Here is a 22377-nt window from a genome sequence, read left to right as displayed (position 1 = left end):
TAAATTACCCATCATGACATGGGCAAGCATGTTGAACATATCTTCAAAACAATTCACTGAAGCTCAGTGCAGCCTCTCACAACAAGACCAGTTGATACACTGATATGAATGGGTTCCTAGAACACTAACCTAACAGAGAAAGCCTGTACTACAAGGGGCCTGCCCTCCAGAGATGATAATTCCATTTTGGGGTGGTCCTCCCTCACAGACTTAACAGATTTAATAAAATTATAGTATACTCTTTATTTTGACATGGAAATTTTAAAAACTTAGCTTTTTCTATGGACACTAAAAAGGATGTTTCAATGTCATGGTCATGTGACCATGGCACCTTGTGACTGGTGCAAGTGAAAACGGTCAAGCAAGAAATGGTGCTCTATATTCTCCATTTCAGTGTCTTTGTTTTTTTTTCTTCTTGCTTGTTTGTTTTGTTGTTTAGCTTCCACAGGGACGAGAACTAAGGGGGTGGAAATGGGAGGGAGGTGGGGAGCAAGGGGCGGGGGAGGCTGGGATGGGAGAAATAGACAAAAAAACTGTACTTGAAAAATAACTAAGTAAAATTTTAAAAAAAAGAAAAGAAATGGTGCAACTGGTAACTGGGCATAAATCACAGCCCATGCCGCAGTCCAGGGCACGGTGAGAGGAGTTGGCTGTGGTGAAAATAACAGTTGTGAACCACTGGGCATGCAAAAATACTTTTGAAAAATTGAGTGATAATTGATATAAGCATGTAAAACTAGGTATATCTTCTAAAACACTGGAGAAGATAAAAGAAAAGAAGTATGAACTAAATACCAAAAGAAAGACAAAAGAAAGAGAAAACCAGGCGACAAAAGTAAAATCAAATATATTAAATACAGTAATTAATGTAAGAAGGTTAGACTCTTCTGTTAAAAATGAGATGATTATCACTTAAAATCATAACAGAAAATGTGGCCCTGGCTGGTGTAGCTCAGTGGAATGAGCACAGGCCTGTGAAGCAAAGGGTTGCTGGTTCAATTCCCAGTCAGGGCACATGCCTGGGTTGCAGGCCAGGTCCCCCGTAGGGGACACATGAGAGGCAACCACACATTGATGTTTCTCTCACACTCTTTCTCCCCTTCTCCTCTCTCTAAAAAGGTAAATATAATTAAAAATTATAACAGAAAATGTAATAACATAATGTTTCAAGTTACCCCTTAAATGAGGTATTAGTAGAGTTAAAAGTAAAAGATTGGGCAAGGACATATTGAGCACACACGGACAAAAAAGAAGGTACGGTCACTACATATTATGTTATAATAACATGATAGTACACTAGAAATGAGGTATAATAGCTAACATTTATTTAGCACTAAGGACACGTAACATCTCGTTTAATCCTCATGATGGTTACCAGTTGGTTAGATAATGTCAAATTCCAGTCCAAAAGCAACAATCAGGATAAATATTGTATTTTAAAAAACCAATTTCAAATGAACAAATAACATTCGTGGCTCAGTATGCATCAAATAATATTAAATCAAAATATAAGGGAAATTATAAATACAAGATATATTTATCTTGTGGAATGAGAGGAATCAAGCAGTGGTGGGACACTTACTACACTTACAATACACTCAGAAGTTTCCGGCATATCAGGTGGGCAAAAACATAAATAAACAAGATCTAATTATTATAATTTAATGAGGTTGATTCAACCAAGAATATATCATGGCTTATTTTTTTAAAAATATTTTATTTATTTGTTTTTAAAGAGAGGGGAAAGGAGAGAGAAAGAAAAGGAGAAAAACATCAATGTGTGGTTGTGATGCACCCCCTACTGGGGACCTGGCCTGCTACCCAGGCATGTACCCTGACTGGGAATCAAACTGGCCACCCTTTGGTTCACAGGCCAGCACTCAATCCACTGAGCCACACTAACTGGAGCTATATCAAAGCCTATTAATGGGGAAATTTTATAAATCTAAATATCAACAGTGGAGAATTTATTAAATAAATCAGGTGGGCTAAAATAACCATTAAATTGCCATTAAAATGATATTGTATGTAAATATATACATGGAGAAAAAACTAAATGGGCACATCCAAATGTTGAGATCAGTTAACTCCAGATTATGGGTGATTTTAATTTTCTTAATGATGTTCACATTCAAAATTTTTTCAAAGTATATTTTTGCCTCTACAATCAGAGAAAAACATAATTGACCTTTATTTAATGATTGTGATCTTATGAACATCCCACTTGATTCTCACAACCTGGGACAAAGAGGCAGGGTACAGGTTTTATTGGGGAGGAAATCAAGGCTCAGAGAGGTATAGTGGCTTTTTTTTAATGTCATAGTTAATGACAGAGCTAGGTAAAACCCTGACTTCTGACCTCAAGTCCTGAGGACTTTCCAGTGCATTGTTTGGGTAAACCATGCCTCCACATAGGGTTTGTCTAAGTGCAGCTTGTTCAGCATGTGAAGTGATCAAGGCCTTGAGGTAATAAATTATACGATACAGTTTAACCAAGTTTTTCACTTAAGGCAATAGAAGTGAGAGGTGACGACGTCTGATTAATTAGTTCTAAAGAGGTAAGAACTGAGGGAATGAGATAAATACATTCTGATGGAAGCTGAAATTAGAAATAGTCAAAGAAGCCAGAATTGGTCCATTTTAAACGGTCTGGCACCCGAGGGTCGAATTTCACCTAGTCAGTGTCTTTTCTAGAGTGAGTCTGAGAGAAGAAGTCACATTAAATATAAGCATGTTACTGTGCCTTGCAGTTTAGGCCATCCCAGGGACCACTTGGAAGTGTCACTCTGGGTGTGACATTTCACAGTTTTGGAATTGGCTCAGGACCTGGCTTCATGATCACAGTTGACTGAAATGTCATTTGGCCACTCACCTTCCATTACTTATGAACTATTGTATTAGCAGTCCTTCAGTTTCCATTTCCCTCCGTACTATCTGATATTAATACTTCCGCTACAGTTCAAATAGATTTCAGATATTTGTTCAATGGAAAGTGTACAGGGACACTTTGAGGGTTGCTTTGTAAATGTCAACAGTCTTCACAGACTGGTGTTATGTCTTTACATTGGAATGATTTTTCCACTTCTTGCTTTAGGAGTTGTAATTTTCTAATTTCTGCACAATATGTAAAATAATAAAAAAGTTTTTACCAATGGAATTTTTGTTATGATGAAAATAGCTTTTTGATTTTTTCCGATTCCTTAATAATGCATATCTTTGTTAAAATTCAAACGATAATGCTAAGTCTGAGAAGAAACTAAAAAATCCCCTGAAATTCCACCAAAATAAGCTAACCACCATTAACATTTTGATCACCACTATCTTTTCACGCTTTTACTCCATAAACAGTCATAAATAATTTACCATAAATTAGACATTCATACATACTTCTTTTTTATTCTGAACTCCTTTTTCCCCTTCTTTTTCCCTACCTCCATCTATGCTATCACCTCCAAAGACATCAGTGTTAACAACCAATGTAGTCTCTTAATTAAATAAAATGGGAAAGTGGATGATTTATCTCCATATGTATTGTGCTTTCGGAATATTATTAATGGGAAGGTCAGAATATTTTTATTTTAAAATGAAGTTTTATTACTCATTTCTCTGCTTTCCAAGTTTTACATTGCAGAAATCTCTTGATTTTAGCAGTAGCAAATGACCCACAGAGTGCATGCGTCACAGGTTATTGAGCCATTCCCCTTGGGTGAGCAAAACAGAGACCTCCAATTTCTCTTTACCTCCATTAACTGCATTATAACAGACAACTTTCTACATGCATTTCCAAGATGGATTGCTAGAAATGGACTTACTAGTCAAAGATACACATATTTTAATGATAATAGATATCATCAGATCATTTTCAAAATAGGCTATAAAATTCTCATTTTTATCAGCAGTGTGTACAAGGACCCTCTTTCCCATATCTCCATTAAGAGTAGGTATTTTCATTCTTGCCTACCTGATTGTTGCCTACTGAATCTCTCTCTTCTCCCCTACCTCTCTTTCTTTCTCTCCCTCCCTCCCTTTCTCCCACTTTTCTCTGCATTCTTTCTCTCATTTATTGGTTATTCAGATGTGCCTTTTTGACCATTTCCAATTCACTTCTACTGTGGGCCTTCTCATCAATTTCAAATACTTCTGTATACAGGAGATCTGTCTAGAAGGTATCCAGACATGTAACATGAAAAATAGAGACATCTATTGAAGAAGATAGAAGATACAAGAAACACTGCACACAGGACAAAGATGCCTCAGTCCCCTTCAAAGTAGGCACCTTGGGACCTCCCAGAGTTCTCTCAGTTGCCATCAACTGCCAGATCATATTGTCCTGAATCTTATTGATGGTCTAAAATCTCTTCCCTTTCAAAGGAGATTTTAGTTTGGGGAAAGCAAGAAGTCACAGAGTGCCTAATATGGCTGTAAGTGGGCTGAGTCACCTGGGTGATTTACTGTTTTGCAAAAAAACTGTGCATGAGATGTGACGCATGAGCAGGCGTATCGTTGTGATGAAGCCGCCAATAACCAGTAGCCCATAGCTGCAGCCTTCTGACTCATCCGAATAGTTTTTTAGGAGGAATGTTCAACCTTAATGCAAAATTTGATGCAGTTTCATTACTCTACTCACTCATTTTGAATTCAATGGCCACACAGTACACATGCTCACTCAACAGCATCTACCTGCCCCCCTGACTAGTACAGTGAAGTCATCGTTGTTCACACATGCGCATTCCAGTCCATTCTCCTTGGCTGCCAGGTAACATGGATATCATGCAAACTGTTCTTGTTATATTAACAATGGCTGGACTTTTTCTGGACAGACCTCAAATTAAAAATATTACTTTACAAAATGCCTTTCATGATAAATAATTCTTTCATATGCATTACTAATATTTTTTCAATCTGAGATATTTCATTTGGCTTCATGACATCTTTTTCCATACAAAAATATTTAAATATAGTAAAAATCTATCTTTTGTATAGTTTCTGGGAGTCCTGCCTTGGTTTAAAGTTTTCCATTAGACACATGTTCTCCAGAATTTATCCCAACCTTCAAAAAAATTTTAGTCTTTAATCCGCATAGAGTTCTTTATATAGAAATCCAATTTTTTCTTCTGGATTGATAAACATTTATACCAGCAAGATTTTTTAAATAATCATTTTTCCCCACCAAACTGAAATGCTACCTTTTCTTATGTTAATTTTCTTATATGATAATTTCCCACCACTCTATGTTATGCTCTGCTATCTCGTTAATGTCAGTACTATAGATTATAATGTGGACTTTGCACTATCTATATGCTTTATAAAATACTACACTTCACTGTACATTTGGAGACCTTGTATGGCAAGTCCTTCTTTCCCCACTTGGAGACAATAGCCTAGTGGTTAACTGGTTGAAAACACAGTCTGGAGTCAAATTCAGTCCTGGCTTTGAGTTACTTAACATCTCTCTGCATCAGTTTATCTGTAAAATCAGGGTGATAAGTATTTATCTCAAACAGTTGTTGTGAAGATTAAGCAAAGCAAAACGGAATGCTTTAGAAAATTGTATGACATCAAGCACTGAAAAATTAATGAGGCTTTTTCATTTTCTTAACTATTGTGCAACACTTCTTCCATGGGAATGTCATCGAGTCTTTCCTTTAACCTGAACCCTCCAAGAGCAACTCTTGAGAGCCTAACTTCAATTTCATTAAACATATGTGTGCATTTGGGGACAACTTATATTTTTATGGTACTAAATCCCATACCCTAGATGTCCATATTATGTTTATTCTATGTTATTTCTTAAAAGTTTCCCCCCTAAATTTTTGTTTAAAGTCTTTATACAATCTTAGCTTAATTCCTGTAAGACTTGGGCCTCTCTTGTTAAATGTGTTCCTAAGTTTAAAAATTCTTTTTTCTATTATTTTAAAGGCAACATTTCCCCCATTTCCAGTTCTACATGGCTCTTGCCAGTGTAGACAAAAAGCATGTTATCTTGTTTATTCATTCCAGAATTATTTTATTAGAATCTCTTCTCTTTTTTCTAGATATACAATTATATAATCAATAAGAGATATGTGTATACTTCATTTACCAATATTTACATTTTATATTTCATTTTCTTGTCTTGTCTAAATATTCTTTAATTATGAGGGTGTGTCTTTATTCTCAGGAGAACAAGGGTACCTAAAGAACCTTACCAGACATAAGCAAGGGACACCAAATCAGTTCCCCATTAATAAAAAATGTGTCAAACTACACAGAAAGCAGGAGACTTAGAGTATCATCACCACTGGAAAGACAGTCCTCACGGTTCATTTCTCCCCAAAGTGGCCTCACTACCAATGATGCTGGTCAACCAGGGTCTTTGAGAAGCAAATTTACCATTTCCAGGGTAATTTCAAACCTTACTGTCCCCTTTTAACTAATCTCAAGAATCTAGTTTCTTATCCTCTGATACTAGGGGCAAGTGACTAATAAAAACTCCAGAAGGATTTAATGATAGAGGTCTTTGCCACCACAGAGATTGAATAATATGCTTTTTCTATTTTTCTATCAGTCAGAAGAGGATTATTTTAGTTTATTCATCCTCTCATTTGATCATTCATCAGGACTTAGTGAGGTTCCTATCAGGTGACAGCTACTTCAAGATTAGTCTTGAAGAAGACCAGCCTCTGCTTATGAAAGACAGAGAGTCTAGACAGGAAATTGGACGTACAAATAAATAATGAAAATGCTATATGAGAAATTTTACAGCACAAGGGGTATGCAGAAGTATTCAGGTTCTGGGATTTTACTCTCCTTTCAAGTTAACAAGTGCAGTTGTTATTGTTTTGTGCGTGCTAGGAACTGACATGAGGCTCCTGGATCAGAGACGAAGACTTTATTATTCACAGCAAAAGCAGTAGTCAGAGCTTTATGCTCATTGGCATTTGTTCCCCATTTCTCTAACATCCTAAAGGGGTGACACAGTGGATCCATCATGGTTGTCTGCACACTCAGTGGGTTGTGTTGCAAAAGATGAACACTGAACTTGAGGAATTCACTACTTTTATAGCTGGGGGAAGCAAGCCTGCTCTTGGCTGAGGGGAGGCATTGTCTCACCACTTAGGGTTGCTTACTACAAATACAGCCCTGAAGAATGGTCAGGGCATTGCATTCTTGGCATGCCCAGCAAGATCATCAGGGACACCCAGGGTCCATGGCAGATTGTCTCTACCAACAGCAAATATAACTGCCAGAGGTACTAACACCTAAGTGGTTCTTAAGAAAAGTGATTTAATAATTTTGTAATTAAACACAGTCATTTCTGTTTGGCTTAACTGCTGCAGCTACCTTGAGGTTCCATAAAGAATGGTTAGTCCTTGAACAGACTTATTATTTCCAGGGAAAATAAAATTAAATGCAATTGTGGCTCAAGGGGTTTGATTAACTAGAGAAAGAATGCATTAAAAAATGGTAACTTTTGGAAATGTCATAGTTTGTAGAATGAGACACCTGGACTTGAAGAGTTCCTTCTTAACTTCCCCATTCTATGATTTTTTTTTACCAATGACCCTACCACTGGGCTTCCTAGTATGTACCTTTCAGGCTACTGTTAGTGTCAAAAACAAAGCCCATGAAGCACCCTGCACATGATAGATGTTTGGTAGGTGGCAGGTTCTGTTACTGTTTTGTTCAAACACATAAATGATAAGTAGAGTTCGTTAGCATCTACTTTGTTCTCTTCCTGTCACTTTGAATTAAGCAATTCATTTATCTCTTAATTACAAAGCTGTGAATTCCCCAAGAGCATTGAATTTTTGTCATCGTAATTGTCTAACGAGGCTCCAGCTCTCTGTTTTTCCCTCTATTCACCTGAACTACAGCTGTTTAAAGCCAACATCTTTTACAAAAACCTCTGCTTGAATCAAGCAAAGAGAAAAACCTAATATGGAGTATGTAAGTTTAATTTATCACATCTTGTTTAGTTTTAACCATAAAAGTAACACATCTTTAGTTATTTTTAAAATCCTAACAACACCAAAGAATTGAGGTAAAGGTAAAGGTGTAAATGCCCATCCCACCAATCCCATTTCCCCAAGGATGACCATTCATGAGATTTTGACACATCACCTCCCAGGTCTTTTCTCTATGCAGACAAAGTACAGTGTTGATTTTCCCCCAAAGATTACATGAATTATGCTCAGGTGAAAGCACTGTATTATTATTTCTAATTACTAGCTTCTCTGTGTTAATCTTTTATTCAAAGCAGCTTTTAGTGTATGTGGGTGCGCCTGTGAGAGTTGGTCCTAAAGAAATGCCAGGAAAGTCCCTATTGTCTAATGTTTCGAAAACCCTAAATGCATAGTCTTCTTTTCTCTGGAGTTTCTTTTCTATTCATGTAAATATATTTCCTGGAACACAAGTCAGTCTTCATTGGATTTATAATTAGTTTTGGTCATTTCTGTGAAACTAATAGGAAGCTTCTTATTTTCTGTTGTTATTGATTTACCATTTACAAGACTTAAATTTTCCGAACATCCCCATGAGGCAACACAGAAAACTCCTAATGTTTATATACAAGGCTTTACAAGTTACAAAGCTCTTTCTCAATTGTCTGGCATGCCCCTCACAATAACTCAATGATGAATGACAAGTATTATTTTTCCAAATAACTAACAGGGAAATAAAGTAATGAAGGTTAAGAAGTGACTTGCCTAAGATCTCGCAGTGACAGCCACAGGCCCAAGTCCCTTGACTTTACATAACAGTGATTCACAGAGTAATTGTCCAAGATGAGTTAAACTTTCACAGACAGAGAAGGTGCATGGCTCAGGAAACATACTCAGAATTTGCAGAAGACATACTCGATGATTTAAGAGCTACTTTCTTTTAATTTAAAAAATTAGGTATGGTAAGCTATATATGCCTGTAGATATTTTTTAGCTAGTTTGTTTTAAGGTAAGTATATATTAGTAACATAAATAGGGGATTAATCACTTTTCTTAAGAAAACCTTTGTGATGTTGAAAGAATTTAATGCTTACTGAACAAAAGAGGCAGGTAATTCTATTCATTTGAGTTTGTTCATTCTTGCCAAAGGAATAGTATAAGGATATGTCAGAACTGTGACTTCAGCAAGACAATTTTAAAAAATAGGCTTGATTTTTCACTTCTGGCCAAGATGGAGGCATAGGTAGATACACTTTGCCTCCTCAGACATCCAAAAGAAGGACAACAAACTTAAAAACAAAAAACAACCAGAAATGCAGAAAAATCAAACTGTATGTAAGTCCAACAACCAAGGAGTTGAAGAAGAAACATTCATCCAGACTGATAAGAGGGGCGCAGGGCAAGGCGGTGGACCAGGGAGCCCCACATTTGTGTGCAGATAAGCTGGGAGGAACAACTGAGGAGCGAGACATACCACCTTACAGGCAATAAGGGGCTGGAAAGAAGTATTTGAAGTCATGAAAGGCAAGGATCTACATCCAAGATAATTCTGTCCAGCAAAGCTTTCATTTAGAATAGGAGGGCAGATAAAGTGCCTCTCAGATAAGGTTAAGTTAAAGGAGTTCATCTTCGCCAAGCCCTTATTACATGAAATGTTAAAGGGACTTATCTAAGAAAAAGAAGAAGATCAAAACTATGAGCAGTAAAATGACAACAAACTCACAACTTTCACCAACTGAACCTAAAAAAAAGAAAAGCAAACTAAGCAAACAACTGGAACAGGAAAAGAATCACAGAAGTGGAGATCACATGGAGGGTTATCAGTGGGAAGGGGGAAAGGCAAGAACAAGAAGCATAATTAGTAGGTACAAAATAGACAAGAGGAGGTTAAGAATAGTGTGGGCAATGGAGAAGCCAAAGACCTATATGTACAACCCATGGACATGAACTAGAGGGGGAGGCGAATGATGGTGAGAGGGGAGATGTAGTGCAGAGAGGGATAAAGGGGCAAATAAAAAAAAGGGACGACTGAAATAGCATAGTCAATAAAATATACTTAAAAAGTAAAAATAGGCTTGATTTTTTTAGCATTCTCAGGTTTACAGAAAAATTGAGTGGAAAGTACAGAGAATTCTTATACACTCCCTTAGTCTCTCCCCTCCCCTGCCAGAGTTTCCCCTATTATTAACATCTTACACTAGGGTGGTACATTAGTTGTAACTGATGAGCCAAAAATACATTATTACTAAATAAAATTGGTAGTTTACATTAGGGTTCACTCTTTGTGTTAACGTAGTGCTATGGGTTTTAACAAATGCATACTGTCATATACCCACCACTACAGTATCATACAGAGTATTTATTTTCACTGCTCTAAAAATCCCCTGTGCTCCACTATTTATCTTTCCTTCTTCCCCCAAACACCTGGCAACTACTGTTTTTTTTTTACTGTCTCCATAGTCTTGTCTTACAATATGTAGCTTTTTCAGATTGACCTCTTTCACTTAGCAATATCTTTTGTATTTTTCTCCATGTCTTTTTGTAGCTTGATACCTTATTTCTTTTTATCACTAGATAATATTCCATCCTATAGATGTAACACAGTTTGTGTATGTATTCACCTACTGAAGGACATCTTGGTGGCTTCCAAGTTTTCATAATTATGAATAAGTTTCTATAAACTTTTGTGAGCTGGTTTTTGTGTGGACACAAGTTTTTGATTCATTTGGTTAAGTACCTAGGAGCGTGGCTGCTGGATTGTATGATGAGAATAGCTTTAGGTTTCTAAGAAACTGCTGAACTAGCTTCCACAGTGCCTGTACCACGAAAGTCCGTTGCTTTGCATACTCACCAGGCCAGGTGTTAACATTTCAGATTTTAGCCTTGCTAATAGATACGTAGTGGTATCTCATTGTACATTTAATTATTATAAAAGATAATTGCTCTTTAAATCTATTAGGCTAACCACTCTCTATCTAAGTCGGTCTAAGACAACTAGATACGTTTGTCAATGTAATGTGTGCTTTGTGTGTGTGTGTGTGTGTGTGTGTGTGTGTGTGTGTGTGTGTGTTTAGTTCACTTATGATTCTAGTGAGGAAACGTTGGGTAAAAACAAGAACCATTAAGAAAAACTGTGTTCAGAACAAAGAGAAGGAAATAATAAGAGGCTGAAACTGAGATTATGTTGTCATGTAGAAACTGGCCAGTGCATCTGACATAGGTGAGGGGCAAGGATACAAATTATTTAATGCCAGTGTTTGGGGTAAGAAAAGGGGAGAGAGCTAATAGCTGGCAACCAGAACTGTGCAGTAAATTATAGATTGCCAGTAAAAACATGAAACAGTTTACTATGTAATTGACGACAACTGCTTCATATTCCAGAGATGCTGTAAAAGAAGAAATATCAATATTAGAGCGCAGTATGGCTGCAGGTAATTTTAATATGAAAAGTCCAATAGGTCTAAAACAGAGGTTAGGAAAGAGCTGGTACATATCAGAGGCAGGGAGTGCCTTGACTACATCCCCTGGGCCTCATCGTTTTAATCGGGTGGACTTATAAGTGCCAGCATCAGCATCTTTTTGCTTCATGGTTAATTATGACAAGAACTGTAAAAATACTCCACTTCCCGAAGCCCTTGGGTAGATAAGTCTAAATCACATGTCTACACTGGTTACCAGAATAGCTTGATAATACACCTTTTACTGCATGCCTCCTCTTCCTTGACTCACTTACCCACTCCCATAACTGTGTCTTTTTAGAGGTCAACCCTCCGTCATACTTCTTCACTAGAATCCTTGTCTCAGGGTTAGCTCCTGGAGGGACCCAAGCTCAGAATAGGTGTTGGCTACATGTTTCTTCAGACTCCCACAACCTCCTTGGTTATTATTGCTGCTCTCTTTCAAGGCTCTGCTGAAACCTCTTCATTTGTTTGTTCTGGGACTCATTACTCTCCTCTTACAGTTGCTAAATCATTGCAGCCAGAGAATAACATCTGGTAAATCTTTCACAATGCAGAAGAAATTAATTAAATGTAGTGTTCAGTCTCCCTCACGTGTTTGCATTTTAAAGGGGATCCTTGGAAAAAGAACTCAAAGGAGTAACTGTCTAGTTGTGAAAATTCAGATTCTTGCCACCTGAATGGAGGAGATTATTTTAAGCAAGCTTTCGCATGTCCTTTACCTCTGACTGGTACTCCTACGATCACTTAAGAGGAAAAAAGCAGATGAACTAGTCACTCTTTAGTGACAAGTCAAATTTAGAAATTACTTGAAAGGGGAATTTAAATTAGAAAAGGAATGTTAAGGAAAGCCAAGGAATTTAGCATTAAGCAGCAAACAGATTAAAATAGTATATTCTTTCATTTCAAGACATCTTTTTTCCCCACGTTTTAACGTCTCTGAAATCAAATTGCATCTTATACATAATAGCATCTCTTAGCATCTTATACTCAACAGCATTCCATTGTCAGGTGGCAAGCACAATGTTATTGTCATTGCCGGTGATGTAAAGTTGGGTCATAGCTATTCATGTTGTTGTCACTTCACTTGAATTATGTACACTGTCGGTACAGCACGTGTTGAGTTTAATTGCTGTTTAAAGTGTCGTCAATATAACACTATGATTGAAAGAAATAGTTATCATGTGTGCAGAATGGAATGGAAACAAATCAGCAGGGTATAAATTTGATATTAAGCAAATTATTTCTCACTAGATGGATAATCCTAAATTCCATATTGTCTTGGAAAACAACAATAAAGCGCATTTTAGGATGTAAGAAGGAAGAAAGATGCCGACAAGGAGAAGTTATATTATCTTTCATTACTGAGATTCATGCAGAAGGAATGCCTATCATACACAAAGCAACAGTGGCAAGAGAAATTGCCAAAGTCCTCACAATAGATGAATGAGATCTCAGAACAATGGAAAGCTGGAGTAAATTAATTTTGTACTGTGCAGGGTTATCATTAAGATGAACAATATCCATTTACCAGAAACTTCCTGCTGATTTTGAACAGACTGCACTTAACTTCCAACATAATACCATTGAAACTTACTAAAATATGTATTTAATCAAATAAGCATTACTGGGGATGAAGGTGAAGATGGTTTTCTCTGACCAGACTTGAGATTATACTGTCAATGCAAAAGGGTCTTTAAAGGGGTCATGGGTATGTATTTGGGTAATCTTATGCCTAACTGCCAATTTCTGGTTACCACACCATTGAATTTAAAGTGTAAAACAATGTCTAGGAATAAGGACTTCTTGGTTATTGGGAATGAACCAACTATTATTAAGGATGGTTAGGCCGACAGAGGACTGGTTAGAAGTGTTCTGGAATAGATATCTGGGAACCTATGATATAATCTAGTCTCGGTGATTTTTATAGGCATGTATCTGAATAGTTAAATAACAATTTCACCTGAAAGTGTAGTGAGGTGAATGTTAATTATTATGGCATGATTAGGTTACTACAACCCCTCAATGCTTTAGACAGTAAAACATTAATGACAATTTGCAGAAGGGATGTGAGCCTTGGTTATTGTCTAAAAACTTTCTATTGAGAACTTTTGGTGAGATCAAGAAAGTGGGCAGGGGACATCAATGGGGGAAAAATGGGACAACTGTAATTGAACAATAATTTTTTTTGATTTTTTAAATTTTTATTTTATTGATTATGCCATTACAGTTCTATTCCCCCCTTCATTCCCCTCCACCCTGCACCCCCCACCCCCACCATTCCTCCCCTTTAGTTTATGACCATGTGTCTCAAGTTCTTTAGATTCTCTATTTCCCATACTATTCTTGCCCTCTCCCTATCTATTTTCTACCTATGGTCTATGCTACTTATTTTCTGTACCTTCTCCCCCCTTCTCCTCCTCCCACTCCCCTGTTGCTAACCCTCCATGAGATCTTCATTTCTATGGTTCTGTTCCTGATCTAGCTGTCCTCTTAGTTTGCTTTTGTTTTAGATGTGGTTGTTAATAACTGTGAGTTTGCTGTTCTTTCACTGTTCATCTTTTTTTATCTTTTTTTCTTAGATAAGTCCATTTAACATTTCATATAATAAAGGCTTGGTGATGATGAACTCCTTGAATTTGATCTTATCTGAGAAGCACTTTATCTGTCCTTCAATTCTAAATGAAAGTTTTGCTGGATAGAGTAATCTTGGTTGTAGGTCTCTGGATTTCATGACTTGGAATACTTCTTTCCAGCCCCTTCTTGCCTTTAAGGTCTCTATTGAGAAATCAGCTGACAGACTGATGGAAACTCCTTTGTAGGTGACTGTCCCCTTAGTTCTTGCTGCTTCTAGGATTCTCTCCTTCATTTTAATCTTGGCTAATGTAATTATGATGTGCCTTGGTGTGTTTCTTCTTGGGTCCAATTTCTTTGGGACTCTCTGAGCTTTCTGGATTTCCTGGAAGTTACTTCCTTTGCCAGATGGGGGAAAGTCTCCTTTATTATTTGTTCAAATAAGTTTTCCACTGGTGGCTGTTTCTTTCCCCCTTCTTGTACCCCTATAATTCAGATATTGGAGTGTTTAAAGATGTCCTGGAGGTTCCTAAGCCTCTCCTCATTTTTTTGAATTCTTGTTTCTTCATCCTTTTCTGTTTGGTCATTTTTTCCCTCTTTCTGGTCCACTCCTTTGATTTGAGTCCCAGTTTCCTTTCCATTACTATTGGTTTCCTGTGCATTTCCCTTCATTTCAATTAGTTTAGCCTACATATGTTGCTCTAATTTGTGACTAAAATCAACCAGTTCTGTGAGCATCCTGATCACCAGTGTTTTGAACTGTGCATCTGAAACTTTTGCTATTTCTTCATCGCTTAGAGTTATGGGTTCTGGGGCTTTGAGATCTTCTTGAGCCATTTTTGGTCTGTTCTCGCCTGTTAAGTATGAGGAGTACAGCCTTAGGGACCGGGCGGGGCCTCCAGGGCGGGGTCGCTGAATTGTGATACTGTATGTGGTGGTGGGGTCAAAGTGGGGAAATGGTGTCCCCCTCTCCTGCGTCCCGATGCTGGGTGAGGAGCGGAGCTTTAGGTGTTCACCAGGGTAGGGTTGCTCAGGTCGCTGGCTTGTGACGCTGTATGTGGGGGCGGGGGTCAGAGCCGGGAAATGGTGGTCCTCTCTGCTGCCTCCCATCGCTGGGACCCACTGGGTCCCATCTCACTGCCCACTCCCTCGCCGGTCTATCTGCGCAGGAATGCGCCACCACAGTCAACCCGACACCCTTCTCACTCACCAGATCCGCAGGTCGCTCACTGGGTTGCTCACTGGGTCAGTTCTTTACAACCCCACACCTGGGATCCACAGGCCTGAGTCCGTCTGACTGAGTTTTCCTGTGCAACCCCACTCCGCCAGCTGCTGGTTTCACCCCCTTACCAGTCAGGCTGAAGAATTCGTTGTTATCAGACTTCTGAAAAGTTCAGTTTTGTGTGTTCTGACTGTGTTTTCTGTTGCTAATATTTTGTTGTCTCTAAACTTGGTTGTGTGAGAAAGCACAGTGTCTCCACCTATGCCTCCATCTTGGCGGAAGTAGTTGAACAATAATTTTTTTTAAAAAGAAAACAAAAAAAGGAAAGAAAGTGCCATCATCAAAACCTACAAAATGGAGACAGTAGTTGTACACACTTTAAATAAATGTTACCTCATCAACATTATTGATGGCTCAGAAGACATTATTTTATTTTTAAGGTATAGATGCTAATAATTTAAGTTCAGAGAAGTTGACTTCTAACTAGTGTATGTGAAGAAGTTTTAGAAATACATTAACCAATTTATTTCATGTATATTCACCCTTTTATATGCACAATATTGATGTAATTTTAAATATCTACAAGTTGAGATAAATCAAAAAAATTATTTTAATAAGATAAAATAAAATTCTAAGTGGCAAAAAATGATGTCATAGTTTACATTTTGGCTCCAAGGCATAAAGAGATACAGGTCAGTTTATAGCAATGAAAGATTTGACTCATTAGTGATACATAACAAGTCTGAACGTTTTTGACAGAACTACAAAGAGAAAATTCAAAAAATAAATTTTAACATACCCCTTTCAATAACTGATAAAATTAATATGGAAAAATCAGCAAGGATTGAGAAATTTAAACAACAGAATTAACCAACATGGGTTAATGAACCTGTGTAAGACATTTGACCCAACAACTGCAGAATTCACATTTTTTACAAATTCACATGGAACATTTATTTACAAAAGGTCCATATGCTGGACCACAAAGCAAATCTCAACAAGTTTTAAGTGACTGAAGTCATTTGGAGCATCAATTCTGATTAGAATTTTTTAATTTATAAAAAATCAGTAAGAAAAAGGTAAATAGAAAATCTGTATGTTTGGGGATTAACCAATACATTTTTCTTTTTTTAATGCAATAACCCATTTTTAAATTTTTATTTTATTGTGTTTTTTCTATTACTATTTATCCTCTCCATACCCTCTTCTACCTCCACCCACCCCTCTCCTCACCTCAATCATCATATTGTCGTCTGTATTCATGAGTTCTCTTTTTTTTTCCTTTTTTGCTTGATCCCTCCACCCCCTATCCAGCCCAAACCACCAATACATTTTTACGTAAGTCTGTAGGATGAAGGTGAAATCCTGATGGAAACTAGATGATTGAAAAGGTGCCAAAAGCCTCATTATTCCCTCTCTGACCCCGCCTCCACATACAGGCTCATAACCTAGCAACTGGGTAACCTACCCACCCAGAACACCTAAGGCTCTGCACCTCAGGACATGACCAGACCAAAAAGAAAAAGGCTCAAAGGCAAGAACAAATCAAAGCCCCAGAGCCAATACTTTTAAGCGACCAAGAGATAGCCAACCTATCAGATGCACAGTTCAAAGCAGTGGTGATCAGGATGCTCAAAGAATTGGTTGATTTTGGTCTCAAATTAGATGAAAAATGAAGGCTACACTAAGTGAAATGAAGGAAAATGCACAGGAAAGCAATAGTGATGTAAAGAAAACTGAGACTCAAATCAACGGAGTGGACCAGAAGGAAGAAAGAAACAACCAAACAAAAAGTAATACAGAAACAAGAATTCAAAAAAATGAAGAGATGCTTAGGAACCTCCGGGACATCTTTAAACATTCCAACATCCAAATTACAGGGGTACCAGAAGGAGAAGAGGAACAGCAACAAGTGGAAATCTTATTTGAACAAATAATAATAGAGAACTTCCCCAATCTGGCAAAGGAAATAGACTTCCAGGAAGTCCAGGAAGCTCAGAGAGTCCCAAAGAAGGTGAACCCAAGGAGGAACACACCAATGTACATCATAATTACATTACCCAAGAGTAAAATGAAGGAGAGAGTTCTAGAAGCAGCAAGGGATAAGGGGACAGTCACCTACAAAAGAGTTTCCATCAGACTGTCAGCTGATTTCTCAAAAGAGACCTTACAGGCAAGAAGAGTCTGGAAAGAAGTATTCCAAGTCATGAAATGCAAGGACTTACATCCAAGACTGCTCTATCCAAGTAAGCTTTCATTTAAAATAAAGGGCAGATAAAGTGCTTCCCAGATAAGGTCAAGTTCAAGCAATTCATCATCACCAAGCCCTTATTATATGAAATGTTAAAGGGACTTATCTAAGAAAAAGGAGTTAAAAATATGAACAGTGAAAGGACAGCAAATTAATAACCACACAGTTATCACAGTTATTAATAACCACACCTAAAACAAAAGCAAACTAAGAGAACAGCTAGATCAGGAGCTGAACCATAGAAATGGAGATCACATGGAGGGTTAGCAACAGGGAAGTGGGAGGAGGAGAGAGGGGGAAAAGGTATAGAGAATAAGTAGCACAGATGGTAGGGAGAAAATAGACAGGGGGGAGGGCAAAAATAGTGTGAGAAATGTAGAAGCTAAAGAACTTATGACACATGGACATGAACTAAAGGGAATGTGGGTGGAAGAGGGTGTGCAGGGTGGAGGGGAATGAAGGGGGGAAATGAGACAACTGTAATAGTATAATTAATAAAATATATTTTAAAAAGAAAAGGAAAAAATAATCAGTATTTATAAAATCATATATATATTATGATTTCTAGATGCAAAAAAATTCAAAAGAATTTACAAATAAATTTTAGAATTATGAGATATTACAAATACATTATTGAATTAATAAGAGCTTAGAAAAGTTGCTAAATACAAAATTATTATGTAAAAGTCAAATCTATTTCTACACACCAGCAAAAACAAGAAAGATGCCATTTACTTTATTATCAAAACTACAAACTACATAGAAATAAACCTGTCAAAATATGTAAGATCTCTGCTGAAAATTGCAATGCTTCATAGAGCAACATTAAAGAAAACATAAAAAATGAATTAGAACATAGTTGTAAAGATGGCACATCTCCTAAATGTATCTAAAAATTTATTGCCATTCAAATTTTCAACATAATTGTGAGTGTGTATATAGCTTGACACGCTGATTCTAAAATTTATAAAGAAATGCAAACAAAACTTATTCTCCTTGACATCAAACCTATTATAAAGCACGGGTAAGTAACACAGTTTGCTAGTAGAGAAAAGACAGCCAGAACCATAAGATGAAATGGGTTTCAGTGCAAACTCAATCATATGTAGACACCTGATTTATAACAGAGTCGGTCTAGCTGAGTGGCAGTGAAAGAACAGAATGTGCAACAAATATTGTTGGAACTGAGTGTCCATCTAGAAAAAAGTGAAAGGGACCACTCATTATTATCAAGCTCCCAGGGAATTAAAATTAAAGGCAAAACTATAAAGGCTTAAAAAGATAATGTCGGGAGGAAAAAACCTCCATGACTGCAGGTTAGGGCAAGATTTCTTAAATCATGAAAAACACTAGCCATAAAGAGATGAATTTGACTTCATTAAAATTAAAAAGTTCTATTCATTGACCCTGTGAGATAGCGAAAAGATAAGCTACAGAGTAGAAGATATGTGTAATAAACGTATCATAATAGAAAATGGGTAATTTCTCTTCCTTCCTTCCTTCTACCAACACTTACTGAGGAATGTATTTTGTTTTTGATTTTTGTAGTGTTGTTGCTCTTTTTTTTGTGTGAGGTATACATATTACCTAGTGAAAGGTGACCATGAGTGCATTTTTGATGCTTACAAAAATAAAAAGTGCTAATTTGGTTTTGAATCTGTAGGGATCAATTTTTTTCTAAGCTGTTTTTGTCTCAGATCATTTAATTGAGGGACTAAGTTAGGAAAAATGCAAGTGAAAATATAGCCCGGATGAAACCATGGTGATTCTTTGTTTAACCTTACAAGACATGGGGAGTACCTGAATCTGAAAGGAAAGGTAGAAGTTTAAGTAGGAAAGAAAAATGAGAAAGTATACACAGTGGAGCTGAGAAATGTTGAAACACAGTATCTAAATGATTAACAACAACAAAAAAAAGAACTGTAATGGTGAGAAAAACAAAGACCAGATGGTGATTCTTGGAAGGAATATGGAAAAAAATCAGTGAACATGAAAATTAACAACAGGAACCAATTCTAACTAGAATGAACCTGAAATTCTCAGCATACAGAAATAAGAAATTTGGTGTCCCTGCTTACAAGTAGGATCATTTTAATTTATTTATTTAATGAGCTTCTGTCAATTCATGTTTTTCCTCTCTTTGGGAGTTTTCTGAGGGGGTGTTGAGAAGAGTTTTGAAGGTCATAGAATATGGAAGAGCAGAAACTCAGTTCCTTGTTGTTTACTATAGTTTCATAAACAGAAGTGCTAATTAGCATGCATCATCCAATAAAATTGTGACAGCGGCCACAGCCACAAAAATATTCACAACCAATAACTTATTTTCTTTTCTAGAAAGACTTTGGTTTACTGGTCTGTATAATCTACTTTTGATTAACTGCTAATTTTTCACTTTATAGATTGCTTTTTTTTCTTTTCTGTGATTGACCTTTTCACCATTTCATGGATAATTAGCATCCTCTTCAGAGAGGAAAGCAAAGGGAAACTAAATAAATGCATTTGTCTACATTTACTCTGCTTCCTGTTAATCCTGCCTTGGAAAGGTCTGATAACAAAGAAAGTTAATGCTATGACTACAATGATGGTGTTTTTCAAATTAGTCTCGTAAACCCAGAAAACACAGACACTGGCAGGTAAGGTAAGTGAGCGCTTGAGACACTCAGTGGTGGACACGAGGGTCACTGGGTAACACAGCCACCCCTGAAAGGATTAGAATACTTCAATTTGAACAACATCCCTGAGCTAGTCAACATGAACACCACCAAACAGGGACCAAAAGAAATGCTTTAAGCACACCATGAAGCACATAGTTAACCAGTGAATAGCTGGGACCAACATGGTCCATAGTAAGTAGGTTGTTTTTTTTTTAACCTAAACCTGATCCTAAGCCTGAAATAAAATGGTTTTTGAAGACAGAGCAATATGCCCCACAGGAGTCTACATTCACAAGATAAGTTTCTGTGGTTTTATAAAAGATTATTGGAACAAATCCCAAATAATTTCCCATATTTATTGGGAGATCATTTTTGATTTGCAAACAGTAATGTTTTCTTATAATGTATATGTTTAGGCTTTTATGTTGTTTCTACTCACTTTTTTTCAGGGAAAATTTCATGGAAATCCAATGCATGTAGCTGTGGTTATTTCAAATTGTTTAAGGGAAGAGAGGAGAATATTGGCTGCAGCCAACATGCCCATTCAGGTAATATGTTCTAGACTTGTAATGTTATCACCTGGAGCTCAATTTTTTTTCAAACAGAAATTCTTGTCTTGCAAACCAGCTTCTTCTACCTGTGTTACTGGTGCCACCATCCTTCCATTCACCTGTAATCAAGGTCTCTGGGTCTTTGAGCATGATCCCTTTCTCTGCTTTTTTTTCACTTAAAAATAAAAGATTTTATTTGTTTTTTAGAGAAAGGGAAAGGGAGGGAGAAAGAGAGAGAGAGAAAAAAACATGGGTTTCCTCCTGCCCGCCCACAACAGGGATGTGGCTCGTACCGCAGGCGTGTGCCTTGACTGGGAATTGAACCAACAACTCTTCAGTTTGCAGGAGAATGCTCAATCCACTAAACCACAGGGCTTTCTGCTTCTTTATTGAGATAATTATCAAGTTGTTCCAAACTTTGTTTCTAGAATTTTATCTCTACATTTTTTTTCTGTTCCCACTGGTCACACTCTGGCCCATGGTCTTACAACATGGGTTCAATAACATAGTAACTACCTCCTAGATGAATTCCTACCATTTGGACCCCGCTTCCCTCAGCATATTTACCCTCAGGGATTGACTTTGCTCAAAACCCTTCAGTAGCTCCCTATTGCCCACCCTACCAGTCCAAACTTCTCCACGAGCAGTAATTTTATCTTACAGAAGCTCCATAAATACTTGCTTGTTAGTTGCTTGAATATAATTTGCTCTTCCGCATTTTAGATTATATTTTACCCCACTATTCTGAAAGAAATTTAGAACTTTCATTAAAGACAAGTCAAGGAATCAATGAAATATTTAACGAATAATCCTTATGAAAAGAGTATATCAATATGCAAATTTCCAAGTGACATCTTTCATAATTTAGTAAATCATACCACAATATTTACTTTTGAAGGTCCAAGAATAATTTTTAACTATTTAAAAGTTCTTAGGTTTAGTTATTATCAGGTTATGGTTATTTTGAGAAAAGTGTGGAGTTTTAAAAATGTACTATTCTTATTTTTAGATGAAAAAAGAACATGGTGTTATTTTTATTGAATTTAAAATCTGAAGTATAGTAAGTTTATAAAGTAAATATAGTTCAATTCAGTGGTTTGGGATAAAATTAAGATACTATTACTAATATGTTATATTCTCATACTTATATTCTAAACTATCTTTTTTGTATTCCTCTTATCTCTCATCATTTTAGTGTGTGTGTTACCTTCAACTGTTGGATATCAATTAAACTAATGACATTAGCTTATTTAAATAGATGCTAATCAATAATCACTCTGCAAATAATCTACCAGAACCATATGCTGCCACAAAAGAACTGGTTTATAAATTTCAAAGAGGTAGAAGACAGTAACAGAGGCTAAATGAGAGTGAGAGAATTTTATAAAGGTTTTGCAATCTGGAGACTGTGGTGTAGTTGAAAGAACAGTTGATCAACTGTCAAGGACATGGGTTCCACGTGAGGTGCCACCGCTGATTTGCTGTGGATTTTAGCCACGTCATCAACCTTTCTAATCATAGTTCTCCACCCAACTGTGATGTAAAGCGGATGCTGGTATCTCTAACTCTTATTCTAGATGTCTATGTAAGTTCACATCAAAGGAACACATTCAATGCCAGGTTATTAGAGGGGCCATGAAATGGTGCTTGGAGAAGTTGGTTAACCTTTCTATTTAACAAGGCTAACATTTTTATATATTCTTTAATAAACTCCCTTTGTTCTAGTGTAGAAATAATTCTCATGC

The 22377-nt window shown here is 36.8% G+C and overlaps 1 protein-coding gene across 2 annotated transcripts in view; it reads left to right on the top strand.

Annotated features, from left to right (window-relative positions):
- The window catches only part of STAT4 (signal transducer and activator of transcription 4), a 98842-nt gene that overhangs the window by 40773 nt on the left and 35692 nt on the right, over nt 1–22377 (top strand). For both annotated transcript variants that reach the window (XM_037162946.2, XM_037162947.2), the window contains one exon: nt 20531–20629. In XM_037162946.2, the coding sequence (XP_037018841.1) occupies nt 20531–20629 (99 nt within the window). The remainder of the gene's footprint in view (nt 1–20530; nt 20630–22377) is intronic.

The sequence above is a fragment of the Artibeus jamaicensis genome, unplaced genomic scaffold (genome assembly GCF_021234435.1).
Source record: "Artibeus jamaicensis isolate MK-2021 breed Jamaican fruit bat unplaced genomic scaffold, CSHL_Jam_final contig_391, whole genome shotgun sequence".
NCBI classification, from domain to species: Eukaryota; Metazoa; Chordata; class Mammalia; order Chiroptera; family Phyllostomidae; genus Artibeus; species Artibeus jamaicensis.
Note: the sequence above shows the minus strand (reverse complement) of the source record. Positions and strands in the feature narration are given on the sequence as shown.